At 38.4% G+C, this 17,074-nt stretch overlaps 1 protein-coding gene and 2 non-coding genes across 4 annotated transcripts in view; 2 read left to right on the forward strand and 1 right to left on the reverse strand.

Annotated features, from left to right (window-relative positions):
* LOC131231131 (uncharacterized) overlaps positions 1-12,140 on the forward strand; it is a 50,078-nt gene extending 37,938 nt beyond the window's left edge. The window contains exon 2 of one of the 2 annotated variants that reach the window (XM_058227223.1): positions 8,216-12,140. In XM_058227223.1, the coding sequence (XP_058083206.1) occupies positions 8,403-11,561 (3,159 nt within the window). In that variant the 5' untranslated portion in view covers positions 8,216-8,402 and the 3' untranslated portion in view covers positions 11,562-12,140. The remainder of the gene's footprint in view (positions 1-8,215) is intronic. The other variant, XM_058227222.1, reaches the window with a different exon arrangement.
* A 3,795-nt stretch (positions 12,141-15,935) lies between these two features.
* Positions 15,936-16,007, forward strand: TRNAP-UGG (transfer RNA proline (anticodon UGG)). The gene has a single exon. It is a non-coding gene; the product is annotated as a tRNA-Pro (tRNA).
* Positions 16,008-16,834: 827 nt separating this feature from the next.
* Positions 16,835-16,906, reverse strand: TRNAP-AGG (transfer RNA proline (anticodon AGG)). The gene has a single exon. It is a non-coding gene; the product is annotated as a tRNA-Pro (tRNA).
* Positions 16,907-17,074: the final 168 nt, after the last annotated feature.

Below are 17,074 nucleotides of genomic sequence, written 5' to 3' on the forward strand. Positions count from 1 at the left end.
TTTTCTTTTCTTGTTGTATTTTGTTTTATTAATGCATAGATGTTTCTTATTGCAATTGTCCTGTACACTTGAATTTTTTATTGATACCGATTTGTTAACTTCTCTCAAATAGATCTTGAGTTTTTGAGAATGGTTGTTTTTTTTTTTTTTGGTTGGATTCTTTCTTTCATTCTTTTTTTCCTTATTTCAACTTTTTTGTAATGCATGCTGAGAATCTAGGATTTGAATTCTGTTGGGAGTTGGTGAGACTTCCAGGTTCTTTCTTTCTTTTTTCTTATTTCGTTTTTTATTTTTATTTTTATTTTTAATGCATGTTGAGAATCTAGGATTCTAGTTCTGTTGGGAGTTAGTGAGAATTAGATTCCAGGAAACTATGGTTTCTGGAATTTGGAGTTCTTGTTAAAATGAACAAATTTTCTGTTGAAATTATCATGTAAAACTGAATGCATTCACTGGTTTGGGAACATTCCTTTCTCCCACATTCTCTCTCTCTCTCTCTCTCTCTCTCTATCTATCTATCTATCTATCTATATATATATATATCTCACTGAAATGTTAAATATTTTAGAATAAGGTTTGTTTACCACCATTTTACTTTGTTCATTTCTTTGTTTTTTTTTTGGGGGTGTTTGGTGTGTTCCTTCTTCTTCTTCTTCTTTTTGCTCTGTGTGTGTGTGTTTATGTTGTGAACCTAGGGTTTTACTTCTGTTGGTAGGTAAAGAAGAACATGTTAGACAAAACTAGGTCATTTTCTGTTGTTTGAGAGAATGGTACTGATGGTCTTGAAACTAGGTCATTTTCTGTTGTTTGAGAGAACGTGTTATGGATTTGTTGGTTCTAACATTCAGCATCTTGTACACTGTAAGTGACTAGTGATGGAGGTCCAATCCTCACCATGTGGACCAACATGTTCTGAATCTTGGGCTGTTCGCCACTAGTTTTAGGGGCATCTTTTTGGGATTTTGAAGATATGGTTGTTGATTGCAGATTCTCTGATGATTCTCAGAATATCTCTCTGGATTTACTTTTGCTATTTCTAGGCCATTACTAATTGTCCAAATCTTTGTAGGTAGAGTTGTTGCTATCTTGGATAGATTTGAAATCAATGTAATTTTTGAAATATCTTAATTAAAGATCCATAGGAGTTTGAGGGTGTCTTTTAGGTTCTATAAAAGGGGTTGTTCTAGATGGGTAGAGGCACCACATTTTTTTGGGTGCTTTCCGAGGTCAGGTATTTGTAAGAAAGAAGCTTCAATTTTGATAAAGTTGTTTATTATCTTCTACTCCAATATTCTCGTGGGTGTATTCTCTGTCCATTTTTTGCAATTCTGGCATCGAATCTTACTAATTTGATATTGGATTGCATCAACTAGTGAATTATGGCTTGATAATTTCTATTTAGATTGCTTGTCTGTGGTCACTTCTATACACTTTATGTAAATGTTTAGGTAATTGCATCAAATAGTGAATTATGGCTTGGTAATTTCTATGTAGAATGCTTGTCTATAGTGACTTTTGGACACTGTAAATGCTTACAAGTGTTTCCATGCATAAAATTTGTTACTTCGTGAATTAGGCAATTCATTGATTGATAATTTGTTATCTTTATGAAAATTGGAATTTTATAATTAATAATAATAATATTTTTTTTTCTCTGGTCTTCTTGTCAAATCATGATTTAATAGCAAATTTACATTTTAAGAGAGCTCCACATCAATTTCTCATGTCCTTGAAGAGTCACTTTGATTGGATGATCCAGTCCATCTAGTCGATGGTTATAAAAAAAAAAAACTGATTGCCTATATCAATCACCATACACATTGTTTAATAATGGATTTGAGCCATTATGCGGGACCCAACTTTGATTGAACGTGGTTCTGTATTATCACTTTGATTTGGTGATCATAATCACATCATTGACCATCAAATGGTATCATCCTATTGAATATAACGACATAAGGCAAATACCCAATGTGAAATATTCATCATGTTGGTCCCCCCAATGTTTTCTATGTTGTTATCACATAATGTATCGCACCTTTGGGATATGGATGTATAACAGTTATCACATGGGATATATTGGTTGTATTGCGTAATGCATCGCTGTTGTTGGGAAACATTGGAAAATTGGTCGAATTTTTCAATGAAACTTTAGGGATTGCTAAAAAAGGCACTACTACACTTAGAAATCAAAACATCACAAAAAAAAACAAAAAAAAAAAACAAGTGCACATAAGATTTTTCATTTGTATGGGGTCCTAATCTATTTGATGTATGATTGAACTGATGCAATTATATTCAAACTCTATTCATGTAATTTATAAAGGTAAGAAGACATGTATGGAAAGTGGAAACACAAGCAATACATTCAAAAGCAAAAGCAGTAGAAAATTAGAAATATACCTGTGAAGAATGTGTCCATGGCTCAGACCCGCATAGAGTTATGCGATGGCCCAAAATCATCATCTCCATCTTGATGGGGCTGGGCATAGTATCGTTGCTCCATAACTTGACATTACTATGCATAGGTTATAGTAGAATGATACTAGTGAAGACGCCCTCTAACATTTGGGAAAATTTTGGAAAAAAATTATTTTCTTCAATTTTCTGCAAATCAACCCATCTTCCCCAAATCCTAAAATTAGAGCGTATGTGAGATGATGATTTCATCAAACACTCCCGAATACTTCGAAGTGAGACAAATTGACCGCTGATCGAAATGGGATTTCGAAAAAATAATAATATATTTTAAACATTTTTAATTAGAAAATAATTTTGTTTTCCAAAAAATCCCCAAATTACTGAGAATCACTGGATCAGGTTACATGCATGTTTGTTTCTGTGTTTGTAGCAGTGTTTTAAATAGCGGTAGCGTGATGCGTAGCGCTCAGCCCTCTATAGCGTGTAGCGTAAATACGTAGCGTGTAGCGTAAGCTACACGATATTTCTATTTTTTAATTTAAAAATAGGATAAATATAATAAATAGTGGAAAAAAAGGGAAAAAAAATATAAAAATGCCTAAAAGATGATTCATTTTATCAATTATAAGCATGTTCAAAAAAGTTATTAGTTATCATTTATCAAAAGCCAATCCACATATATAAGCTAAATCAAATAATTATCACATCAACAACTTCCTAAGTAAACCACTTTAATTAATAATGTCTAATTGAAACCACAAGTCACAATTATGAAAAGAAATAAAAATCCCATGGGTTAAAAGTATCAAGTACAATACAAGTGTCACATTGCTCAACATTAGAAACAAAGAAAACGTGAAAAAATAATAAAAAAACTAAAATAGTAAAAAAATAGATTGTAGCTTACGCTACGGACGCTACGCGCTACGTAGCTGTAGCGTACGCTACGACCCTTGTAGCGTGCGCTACAGGGGATTTACGCTATTTGGGACGCTATGTAGCGCTACGGCCACACTACGCTACGTAGCGTACGCTACCGCTACGCTACGGGCGCTATTTGAAACACTGGTTTGTACATAGATTGCAACCGATTTGTGAGAAATTGGGAGATTTTGATTGTTTCTAATTTTTCGCAATTCGGCCCATCTCCCTTAAATCTCAAAATTGAAGCTCCAAATGTATGATTTTTCATGCAAAATATGAAGAATCATGGAATTGTAACGAAGTGATGCTAATTAATATGATTTATAGAAAAAAGGATCAAAAATAAAAAAAAATCACCAGATTGAACTTGTGGGATATATCGGCACTACTTATGTGTTTCATATTGTAGGTGGGATACATGATATATCACAGGATGTATTGGACGATATTGTTGATATTGAAAATATTGGGTCCCACAATGTATTGTCATGCCCTTGAAGAATCATTTTGATTGAACAATCATAATCATCTGAATGAGGAACAATGAAACAAACAGATCATGTTGTTTATAATTGAGTCATCTGGTATGCTTCCTTTGTCACATGCGCCCCACATTGGATTTCTATTCTCTCGGGAGTCATTTTGATAAGGAAATTTTTAGCAACCGGTTAATTTCTGTAAAATATAAGGCTGGATCAATCATAACAAAATGGGCTAGTGATTAATCAAGACAAATCATCAATTGTACCCACCTTAGACTGTCGTTATCTCGCAACAATTACTTTAATTGGTTGATTCAAACATCTGGTTGGATAATAAAAATGGATGGTTCAGACCATTTCTAGTGAAAATGGTCCAACTTCAAATTTGGACCATCCATCTTGAGATCACTTTGATCAGATAAGCCAACTATATGATCTATGATAATCAAAATGGAGATTTAAATTTTTAAAAAAGTAAAAAACAAATGGTCAAGATCATCATGGTAGCCAGTGATTTAAATATCGATAGGCCGATACCATCAATATTGCATGTGGCCAATACGATACACACGAGTTATTAATTCTCTTGTATCGCACAAAATATCGCAATTAGTGTTTTAAATTAGCTTCTCTATATAGCTTGTTGCTTTCGCTACATGGTGTAGTTTAGCCTTAATGCCTCAAAGCTTATGAAAATAGCTCAAATCATGTGTAACCTGCATTACATGCTAAATTTACATATGCTGCATGCTATATAGCTTATGGTATGCGCTACATAGCTTACACTACAAGTTATTTTTCACCAGAACATTAAAAATCAATTAATGGTTTCAATTATTTGTTACATTTTTTTGTTTTAAAAAAAATAAGAAATAGTTAATCTTTTGAATTTTAGTAAAATAATGTAAGTAATAGAATTAAATCAGTTAGATTGCTCTTTCTTTACCTTTATATTTAATCTTTACCTATTTTCCTATTATTTTAAGTTGTGTTTGGTTGCACCAAAAAAATAATAATAAATAAACGAATTTGTCACACCAAATTTCATTATACATTTGACTAATTTGGTGCAAAATATCATAAAATTTTATGATATTTGGTGTAACCAAGTACAACCCTAAATAAAAATCTACTACTTATGCTACATTCAAACACTTATTTTTTGAAATAGGACCATTTGATAGTTTTCATTCTTCACTTTCAATAAATGTCCACCAGTCCATTGGTGGGATAGGTGCTAATAGATTGCATTTGGGGCATCAAACGGTTTGCCATATCAGCTACCAATTGGCAACACTATTTACCTGAATATAATTTTCATTTTTTTCTTAAGATTTATTTGTGAAAATGATATTAAATTGTTAGATACATGGATTACATAATAGGAGACAAAAGTCCCTAGACTTTGTATGTTGAAATACAATGTACGCGAGTACTAAGGTATGTAATCCACCAATACCGACAAATATCAGATATTTTGGTATTACATTCATTCTAATAAATTCATATTGATATTATATAGTTAGATAATTATATTAAAAGATTTGCAGCCAATCCTAGGTTATCAAATTCATCAAATTCATCAGACAACCTGATACAACATTTTCACTGTTACGCCCATTGTTACCGCAACAGGACATTTTGTATATGGCTTAAGCCTCAGGCTTTGGATGGGTGAACACTATATACCCCATCTTTATGCTTATCAGTCACCTGGGCAACTGGTTTGCACAATCTCGAGACCTTATATATCAAGGATGCCCAGTGTTTCAAATAGCACCCGTAGCGTAGCATGGTCGTAGCTACGTAGCGTCCCAAATGGCGTGAATCCCCTGTAGCGTACGCTACAACTACGTAGCGCGTAACGTCCGTAGTGTAAGCTACAATGCATTTTTTTACTATTTTATTTTATTTTATTTTTTCACGTTTTCTTTGTTTCTGATGTTGAGGAATGTGACACTAGTATTATACTTGATACTTTTAACCTATGAGATTTTTATTTCTTTTCATAATTGTGACTTGTGGTTTCAATTAGACATTATTTATTAAAGTGGTTTGCTTAGAAAGTTGTTAATGTGATAATTATTTGATATGGCTTATATATGTGGATTGGCTTTTGATAAATGATAACTAATGACTTTTTTGAACATGCTTATAGTTGATAAAATGAATCATCTTTTAGGCATTTTTATATTTTTTCCCTTTTTTCACTCTTTATTACATTTGTCCTATTTTTAAATTAAAAAATAGAAGTATTGTGTAGCTTACGCTACACGCTATAGAGGGCTGAGCGCTACGCATCACGCTACCGCTATTTAAAACACTGAGGATGCCTTAACCAACCCCCTTCTTTTACCTTGTAGTTAGATGCAATAACCTTTCGCCACAAATTCCCTTCGTTCGTGTCGAATCTCCACAACCATTTGCCTCGTAACGCATGATTCATCGCGTCTCCAAATGGCTTGTACATTCTTCCCATTTTAGTAGGTGGAACTTGTGACTTGTGTTGGAACCTTGCTACAATTTATTTTTTTTATTTTTTTATTTATTATTATTTTTTTTTAAAATAATGTCAGTCTCTTGCTCAAGGATAGATGTCAGCTCTTCCATCTCGATAGCTTCCTCTCAACTCTTTCGATCACATTGTCCCAAAGATGTTTTGCTTATTTGTCGATACAAAGGGGAAGGCCAAGATACGATAAAGGAAATGATCCCACACCTCCACCAGACTTCCCACTTCTTCCTTGGATAATCCAAAAACCAACATTTCGTTCTTAAGGATGTTAACTTTTAGCCCCAATACCACCTCGAAAAATTTCACTATCTTCCTCAAGTTGTCCCCATGACTTTGTCAGCATCGCAAAACAATATGATATCATCGGTAAACTAGAGGTGAGAGATCTGAATGCCCACATTTGCCACTATAAACCCATGGATAAGCCCAGTTGACATGCCTCCATCCAACATCTTGGTAAAGGCTTTTGCAAGTTTGCAACCACCAAACAAAAATGGGGAAAGATGAGATCCCTGCCGATGACCTCTCAACACCTTGAAAAAGCTTTTGGGGGGCCCGTTAACCAGAACAGAGAATCTAGCCGATCTAATGTACTTTTGGATCCACCTTCTTCACTTTTGTCAACATCCCAACCCCGTAATTGTATCCTTTCCTCGCCTAATTGCACACTTAATGAATTAAGCTCATTTTGCTAATTACCTAATTCATGAATCCGGTAAAATGGGTTGTCCAAGAACCTCAGCAGCACATTTCATAAATTTGGCAATTAAAAAGATTGCCAAATTCACGAATTAGGCGTCGATCCAAACAGCACCTCATAAATTATCGCTTGTTGATTTATGTTCGGAAAATTCAATTGCTTTAACTATATTTTTTCTTTTGTATCCACTAACATGCGAAATCATAGTAATTAGGACCTGTGTTTTAAGTATCGACAAGTTCGACCGATATATCCCACTATATATCTTGTATCCCACCCGTGCGATACGAAACATACAAGTAGTGAGATATATCCCACATGTTCGATCCGGAGAGCATTTTCGATTGTGATCTTCTTCTTTTTTTTATTATTATTATAAAAATTTAATGCAAATCATGTTAAATAAGTGTCAAATTGTTACAAATCATGAAAAATCATGGATTGGGAGCTTTAATTTTGAGATTTGGAGGAGATGGGCTAAGTTGCGGAAAATTGAAAAAAAAACAAACAAAAAAAAATCAAAATTTCTCAATGTCTTGCAAATTGGTTGCAATCTATGTCCAAACATAAAATCAAACATGTATGTATCCTGATCTAGTGATTCATCTTTTTCTTTTGAATGTATCGCTTGTGTTTCCACACGTCTTCATACATTTATAAATTATATTAATAGACTTTGAATATACTTGCATCAATTCAGTTAGGCAGTGAATGGATTATGACTCCATACAAAGAAAACCTATTATATGCACTTGTTTTTTGCAATGTTTTGATTTATAACTGTGTATTGATGTCTTTTTTAACAATCACTGAAGTTTCATTTAAAAATTCGACCAATTTCCCAATGTTTCCCCATGTTTCCAACAACAACAATACATTACACGATACAACCGATATATCCCACGTGATAACCGATACGTATCTGTATCCCAAGGGTGCGATACGTAACACGATACCGATATTTCGAACATTGATTTGACTTCCTTTTTTCTGTAGTTTCTTTGATTCTTTTATTTCCCAGATAACTCATCAGCAGTATAATTCAAATATGTGTATGTTTTTGCGCATGTTTTTGTGTACGTGTTCAAAGGTGTGTTTGATCTAATGGAATGTAATTTGCAATATTGGGCTTTTATGGATACTGAGTTAAAATTCTGGGTCTTTGATTTTCAGCTGTTTCTATCCTCTGTCAGAGGAGAATACCATTTTTTTGGGAAGATAAAGACAGGTCATTTATTTGTCTTTGACATCTGGTTTATGGGCGACACAATCATGGAGTGTAAGGGGGACAGCCTTTTTGGGTGTATGCTCTTCATATGAGAAAATCAGAGTCAGATATTTCTTTGATTTTGGAACAGAGATGGAGTGTAACAAGGAAGAGGCTATCAGAGCCAAGGACATTGCTGAAAAGAAGATGCAAAACAAGGATTTTGCAGGTGCTCAAAAGATTGCCCTCAAGGCCCAACGGCTTTATCCGGCTCTTGAGAATATATCTCAGATGCTAACCGTCTGTGAAGTGCATATCTCCGCCGAGCTCAATGTGTGTGGGTCTGAGATGGATTGGTATGGGATTCTTCAAGTAGAACAGTCGGCAGATGAAGTGTCCATCAAGAAGCAGTACCGAAAGCTTGCTCTTGTACTTCATCCTGATAAGAATAAGTTTGCTGGTGCGGAGTCTGCATTTAAGCTGATTGGTGAAGCACATAGGATGCTTACTGACCAAGCAAAACGGTATCTATATGACATAAAGAGAAGAGCCAACACCAGAACCAGTGTACCCAGGCAGGCTCCTCAACAGCAGAATAGGAATTCTTGTGCTAAGAAACCCCCTGTCAATCAAAACAATTTTATGAATCATGCCTCTTCACAGTTTCCAGGCTCAAATCAAGTGCATCAGCAGCAACCACAAGCTCCTCCCACTTTCTGGACAGCCTGCCCGTTTTGTAGTATAAAGTACCAATATTACAGAACTATCATGAATCGAGCTCTACGGTGTCAGAATTGTTTGAAGCCATTTATTGCATATGACACGGAATCCCAAGGTTCATCAGGAGCTAACACAGGAGGTGCAGCGAATTGCTCTGCAGTTCCTCAGGCCGGTCAGACAGCAAGACAGCAATGTGGCACAGGATTTCAGGGAAATGTCAGTGGAGGCTCCGCAGCATCAAAACCCTTTGCAGAAACAGGAACTGGTGCCCAGGTTGGTGGACGGTCTCAAGGCAATGTAGCAAAAGATGGGAATGCAAGAAGAAGGGGCAGGTCTGGTGCACAGAAGCCTGAGGAAGTGAATAAGAGAGCGGAGAGGGTGAAACCTTCTGGAAATGTGAACCGGAAGAGGGAAAGAAAGACGGTAATGGAATCCAGCAAGAGCTGTGATAGTGATAGAAATGGCGTTGAAGTTGAAGACATGGAAGAAGATGCCGATATTACCAGTAGCCGTTATCCACGGAGGTCTGGGAGGGAAAAGCAAAATGTTATTTATGAAGAAAATGGAAGTGACGATGACGGTTTTGGGAAGCCTCCGAACTCAAAAAGGTCGAGGGGAAGAGGAGAGTCTGGCAGTACAAATGATCAGAGTGATGAAGCATTTTCAAAAGGAGGTGCTAATAAGACCACAGAGACTGTAGCTTCTGAAAATGAGGAAGAACAGGAAAACGTGCCTCTTGAAGAAAGCTTACCAAATGGAAAAGAACAAAAGGCTTCGAGCCCCAAGGCCAAATTAGAACCAGAGGTCATTGACTACCCCGAACCAGAATTCTATGATTTCGACAAAGAGAGAGAGCTAGGCCGTTTTGAAGTCAATCAGATATGGGCAAGTTATGATGACTCAGAAGGCATGCCAAGATTCTATGCTTGGATTAGGAGGATCTACACAACAAAGTTGAAGGTGCAAATCACATGGCTTGAAGCCAATCCCAGAGACCAAGTTAGTTGTGATTGGGTTGAAGAGGAATTGCCCTATGCCTGTGGCTATTTCAAAACTGGGGGAACCGAAGACGCAGAACTTGCTATGTTCTCCCATTTGGCTTCTTGTGAGAAACTTGCAGGTAGGGGTAATTACAAGATATATCCCAGAAAGGGTGATATTTGGGCTCTCTTCAAGGGCTGGGATATTGGATGGAGTTCTGATCCTAATTCGCACAGACAATATGAATATGAAATTGTAGAAGTCCTTTGTGATTATTCTGAGCAGGCTGGCGTTGAAGTTGCATACTTGGTTAAGTTGAAAGGATTCATAAGCCTTTTCCAGAAAGCATCAAATAAGGAGATCAACTCCTTTCAAATACCTCCACATGAAATACTCAGGTTTTCTCACAGGATTCCCCATCATGGAATGATGGGAGATGAAAGAGAAGATGTCCCTAAAGGGTCATTTGAACTCGATCCAGCTTCAGTGCCTAGGGACATTGAAGAGGTTGCACTTCCCAAACCTTCCAAGGTCTCCAACTATATGGCAGCGGACAGCGATGGCTTGGATACCAGAGCCAACTGTACACCAGTAGCCAGGCATGTGAAGTGCAAGACACCTGAGAGCACGAAGGTGAATGAGAAGAATGCCCAGGAAAAGGAGAATCCGGACATTATACGTCGTTCTCCTAGGGAAAGGAATGGGCTTCGTGAAAAGAAGGCCAACCAAGCAACTACAAGTCACCATGCAGCTGAGTCAGGGAAGCATTCAGATGTTGAGATGGGGAATCAGGATGGCTTTCCTGATGACAGATGTCGTGAAGAAAATTCTACTAAATCCGTGGCTGATGAGAAAGGGAAGCATTTAGATGCTGGGCAAACCACTTCTGTTGATTCTGCTGAAAACCACAGTTGCAGTCCTCCAACGTCTCCAGTGGACTTTGAATACCCCGATGCAGAATTCCATGTATTTGAAACAGATAAATCCGAAGATAAGTTTGAAGTGGGTGATGTCTGGGCTCTCTATAGTAAAGAAGATGATGGCATGCCTAAGTACTATGCTAAGATAAAGGAAGTAGAATCAGATGATTTCCAAGTGCATGCAACATGGCTTGAAGCCTGTCCCTCGACGTTGGAGGAAACCCGGTGGTCCAAGAAGGACCTGCCCATTACCTGTGGAAGATACAGGCCTGGGGGAACCGAAGTCTTTGATTCAACGCAAGCATTCTCTCACCGGGTAGAAGCAGAGTACGTGTCTAAGTGGAGGAGATATGATATCTACCCAAGGAAAGGCGAGGTTTGGGCAGTATACAAGCATTGGAGTGCTCAATGGACTCGTACAACTCTGAAGAACAAATATGACATGGTCGAAGTTGTTGAAGATGCTGGCTCTGTATTTAAAGTTTTGGTTTTGGAAATGGTGGATGGTTTTAAAACTGTATTCAAAGGAGCTGGCACCACGATGGTCATACAGCGGAATGAACTGCTGAGGTTTTCCCATCGGGTTCCTGCCATCATGCTTAAAGATGAAGGCGGCGGCAAGCTGCGAGGCTATTGGGAACTCGACCCTGCAGCAATGCCTACTTCCCTATTTTGTTCGACTTCAAGCTGACATGGTGTGTGGTTAGTATTGTCTAACTTGCCAACCACGTCTGTGAAACCCCTTTGTAGCCTGAAGTTTGTGGGAGCCGGTGACCCTGCACATGGGAAAATGGAAAATATGCGTAGAATTTTGAAATGGATTACTTGCTTGTCTTTTGCATCCCAATCTCTGACATCCTCAAATCCATGCATATTCCATCAAATCATCTTTCTGTGAATTCCAGTGAGCTATTTCTGAAACGGGGGTTTGTCCACTGTCATTACTTTCGAGTTTGGAGGTTTCAAGTAGACGAGGCAGTGGCATGACGGTTGGCTGTTCATTGGATTCCGATCCATTTCGAATGGGTTGCTCATTGGTTGAGAGATGGAATATTTGTAGATCTTTAATCATTAGACAGGCATATCAATTTTCCGATATGTATTTTCTCTTGCTGTTTTTATCCTTATTTTAGGTGTCTGATGTGTATGTGCAGTTTGGAATTTTTAGGCAACAAACAGTGGACAGGCTGGCATTTGCCGACTTGACAAGGTGAACTTTGCTAATCTTTCCTACTTGAATCTTTACTGAAATAGTTCCTCGTTGTGTGCATATTTAAATGCTATGTCAATGGTAACTGAGTTCTCATTTTAGGAAACCTCAGCTTATAGTGTTGTGGATTTTTTCGTGTGGCCTGCCACAGTTGGCGGTATGCCTGATTGTGCATTGAAGCATTAGATGATCAAAACCCCGCTTGTGCTTGGTGCATGCTACAGCAAGATGATTTGAGATGCTTTCTGACTTGGGATTCATCTTTGTTTCTTATGGCTGATTGAACTATCGGATACGGGCTTGTTTCATGCCCTTCCTTGAAGGGGCTTGGGTGTTGGTTTTCATACAGACTGCTAATACACCAATCGGTGCCTTAACAAGGCAAATGACAAAGGAGTTGTCTGCATCAACAAATGTACAATTTGCTCACTTGCAGGATTGGATACCGGTGGGGATCATCAGTACTGTTGATTTGGTGGGCACTGTTGTAGACGGTACGCCCAGGCCTTGATAATCTTTCCAGTTTCAAGATCCTGGTACTTCAATTAGTAGTTTGCAAATTGATGGCTATGAAGAACAGACGGTGGTTTACATTTAACAGAAAAGGGTGCGATATTCTAATCTGTGAGATTTTTTTTTTTTATTGTTTGGGGGCATCATCCATCCACAGTGGGACCTATTTGATCGATGGTTTGGATTACCAAACAATGGCCATATATGTGTGAGTAATCCTCTTGGATTGGCAAACGGCGTGTTATTGTTGATGTGTAGGATCCAATAACTCCTTCCTGCCATACGGCCTAGAATGTGCTAGAAGCCATCCAGAACAGCGATGTCTAAGGGTGGGGTTAGGGTTTTTTCGTAAGGGTTCGGAACCGTTGGTTGCCTCTAAAAAAGGAGAAGAATGTGAGCTTTTTCGTGTGGTGTTTTCGTTCCGTTCTTGGCAGGTTAGCTCTGGCGGTCTTGGGCAACCAGACCTATTAAGTGCTGCAAGTAGAGCTGGGCATCGAGTTGAGTCAAACTGAGTTAGGGCTGACCCAACTCGATCTGGTTTTGAAATAAGCCTTACCTGAACTCAACTCGACTCGGTACTGAATCCAGCATGCCTGAACCGATCCGAATTTGGGTTTGGCCTGGACCAATCCGGACTAAGTCCGACCTGGTAAAAAGTACTGAGTTGGTTCGAGTTGGCACCGATTTGGATCGAGAGAAGAAGTGGAGAGAGGAGGGTGGTGATGGTGATGGGTGGCTTCAGGCTTGGAAGAGGAGGGTGGGAGGGAGTGGAGAGGAGAGAGAGGAGGGTGTTGATGGTGGTGGGTGGTTGTCAGGCTTGGAAGAGATGGAGGATGAGAGAGGAAGATAGAGATCGTGTTGGGGTGGGGTAGGGTGGGGCGTATAATGTTAGAGATACTTAAAAACTAGGGTTTTTATTTATTTATTTATTATTATTATATATATATACCTGAATCCGAGTTGAGTATCAGTAACTCGAACTTGAATCGGTTTGAGTTCGGATTAGGCAAAGCCTACTCAGTTCAAACTGACTCACCCATTATGTTCGAGTCAAGTTAGGTCAAAACGAGTCGGACGAGTCGACTTAGGCGAGTCGAGCCGTCCCGTGCCCAGCTCTAGCTGCAGGAGTTGAGAACATCAGCCCTCTTGCATGTTTGGTAGGTTAGCTCTGGTAGCATAATTGCCATTTGATTTATTTTATTTTATTTTATTATTTTTTTTTCCATTCTTTTCAAACAGAAGAATTAATGGAATTTGAGGTTTTCTTCCTCCATATGGAGGGCGTGGCAATTACGATTTGGTCATTTCCTCAATTGTTTGAGCTGAATATTCACAACTGAATTCAGTTGTCCAGATGAAACTGTTGATACAATTGGGTTGTGATGATCTCATGGAGATCTGTTTTTGGCATTTCATACCTTTTTTGTTGCCTTGATTGTTACTTACCCGACCATCAGTGTGCTAGAAACGGTTGAATTGTTTCGGGCCTGTTTGGTGCCCCACTTAAAATGAGTTTTAGCTCACTTTGTTCAGTCGTTATTAGGAATCAGAGACCATGATTGTTGGTGATGCAGATTACTCCCAATCCTTACCAAAAAGAATGGTTAGGATTCAATTAAAGTGATATCTAATACATAACTATGATTTAACTAAAATAAAATGAAATCGTTTTTAAGTGACACCCAAACAGGCTGTTAGGATTTCTTTTTCTGAGGAATGATCTGATGTAATCAGTTGCACCCAACTGCTGGTGCAATCAGTCATTAGAAAAGCAATCGAATTTCGGTGAGGTCGGGCTGTTTCACATCTATCTGATCAACATTTAGTTGATGGAAATGAAAATGGATAGTTGTTGCATTAGGGTGAGCTAATGACCAATCATGGATCTTTGTCAAAAACAATTATATATTTTTACTTTCGAAAATATTCCTTTCGACTTTCAAAAATATCCCGACTTCATTTAAAATGTCTTCCACAAAAATCATTATAGGATAAAAAATGTCGAGAAGGTGCCCGTGTTATGCATAGTATAGAGACAAAACTCTAAGATTAAGGCCCTATTTGGTATCAGAATTCATAGTAATCCTGGAACCATGAAGACAGACGCTGAGAAAACTGAGGTTTCCATCAGGTGGGCACATGGTGATGTGATGAGACTTTAGCCATAGATCATGAGTTCATGACCATTCATTGGTGTAGTCTCACCAACGATGGCCATCTTATCAAATTGTTATGTAAAAATCACTTTTATTTGATGATCCTAACTGAATTCGTTGGCTACATAAGCGGTTGGCCCAAGCGATTATACGACAAAATGACCAATCATGGATCTTTGTCATCCATTACGGGCCACCACTTATGGTTGCCCGTCCTAAAAAATCACTTTGATTGGACGATAAGATTTGCTTATTAGCTAGAGAAATGGATTGTCAATATTAATTAAGAAACATTCTGATTATGGAGCTGGTTCTTTTATTAAGTGGGTCCCACCTTTAATTCTTCCTCCCTCCCAAAAAAATCACTTCAGTTGGATGATCTTGACCGTTCAATCATAACACTAATGGCATAAGCAATGTTTGGCATGCCAACATTGTGCTTGCGTAGTTGGTAAAATAGTACTGTTTTCAGCAAGTGTTAATTGTCTTGTAATACAAATAGATATGGATCCGGAAGAATTTAAAGGAAAAAAAAGGAGGTGGAATGTAGCTGTTTGAACAAGGACGTGCTAGCATCATTTATGTAGCCATGTGGGCCCCACATAACCCCTGACAGGACCATCCGTCTCTAGGCTCTACCTGGGTACTGCTGGGGGTAGTATCCAATCTGGGTCCATCGCCAAGGGTAAAAAATCTATCTACTCGTGAACCTGTGGTGATTGAACGGTCACCGTTAAAAACTTCCTAAAACCTTCCTAGGGTCCACCATAATGTTGATTTACCATCCAACCCGTTGATAATGCTTGGATGAAGGTACAATACAAAGATCAGATTGATCCAAAACTTGTGGCCCACAAAAAGTTTTTAATGGTCATTAACCACTGTTTACAGTGGTGTGTGGCCCACCTGATATTCACATCTGTTCAAGTTTTGGGATCATGTGCTAAAATGAGCTAAAATGGATGGACGGCATGGATATACAACAAAATCATCAAGGTGAGCCTCACACGCTCAGGGTAACACCCACTAATATGTTACTTGGGTAGCACCTAATCCGTATTGTATTGTATGATCTACCATACGGTGGAAAGCCAAAAAGCGTAGATCTTCAACCGAAAATTAACGGTTAAAAGCTTGTATTGAGATATATATCTAATATATTTAGAAATCTTATTTATACACAAGTGGGCATTTGGTCTAGTGGTATGATTCTCGCTTTGGGTGCGAGAGGTCCCGAGTTCGATTCTCGGAATGCCCCCTTACTTTATTTTATTTCCTTATATATATATATATATATATGTATGTTACAAATGGGGCCCATGGTGTTGTAATCTAGACCATTGGTTTGTTGTGCCTCAGTGTGGATGGATTGTGCAACCAAAATTCCTCAAAGGAACAATCTTAACCCTTTTTATTTGGGGCCTACAGATGGACGGTCAAAAAGAGAAATACAGGGTCCACACTCAAACGGCAGAAGTCCCATATTTGGTGGCTGGGATCTACCGATCTTGTACTTCTTTTCTGGCGTGGTACATGTACGGTGACAAGAAACAAACCAATGATTTGAATCAACGAACAATGGGCCCCACTTGTTAGAATTTAAAATATGTGGTGGCAATGGGTTGGGTTTGATTCGGGCTAGTTGAGACCCAAACCCATTACTTAAGTTACAAGGCCTGCGAGCCCAAGCCCAGTAATGGCCTAGCACAGTAGCCTAAACCTTACCCCAAAAATAGCTAGGCCTGGGCCCACCCCACCCCAGCATGAATTGATAAAATCACTATTTCCCACTTGAATTGAATGCTCCTTAGCAAAAAGGAATAAACACATAGAGTATTGAAATCAACGGTCTACATTCTAGATGCATGGTCCCAGCCTGTAGATTGATCTGGCCATACATGACCCAAGATCCAACCGTGGTCCATGGACCAAGCTAATAGGCCAGATTGGTTTCGTTGGAGTCGGCCACCACTGCCCCTTGCCATCATTACCTGGATGGGTGATCCAGACCGTTGACTTGGTAGGGCTTCGACAAGGATGGGGATTTATTTCATTGAAAACAGAAAAAGAAAAAAACAAATAAACGGGGCATTCCGAGAATTGATCTCGGGACCTCTCGCACCCTAAGCGAGAATCATGCCACTAGACCAAATGCCCGGTGATGCTTTTTAAGGAAATAAATATATTTTTCTTATTATATGATAAAGGCCCACCCTACTTTATCCTATAATCCGAACCATCCATCATTGAGCTGTCATCCAATAACTAGGACTCAAGTATGACCCCGAGCTTCGGTTTATGGAATTGAATGCCAACCGTTAAATT

The sequence above is a fragment of the Magnolia sinica genome, chromosome 17 (assembly GCF_029962835.1).
Source record: "Magnolia sinica isolate HGM2019 chromosome 17, MsV1, whole genome shotgun sequence".
NCBI classification, from domain to species: Eukaryota; Viridiplantae; Streptophyta; class Magnoliopsida; order Magnoliales; family Magnoliaceae; genus Magnolia; species Magnolia sinica.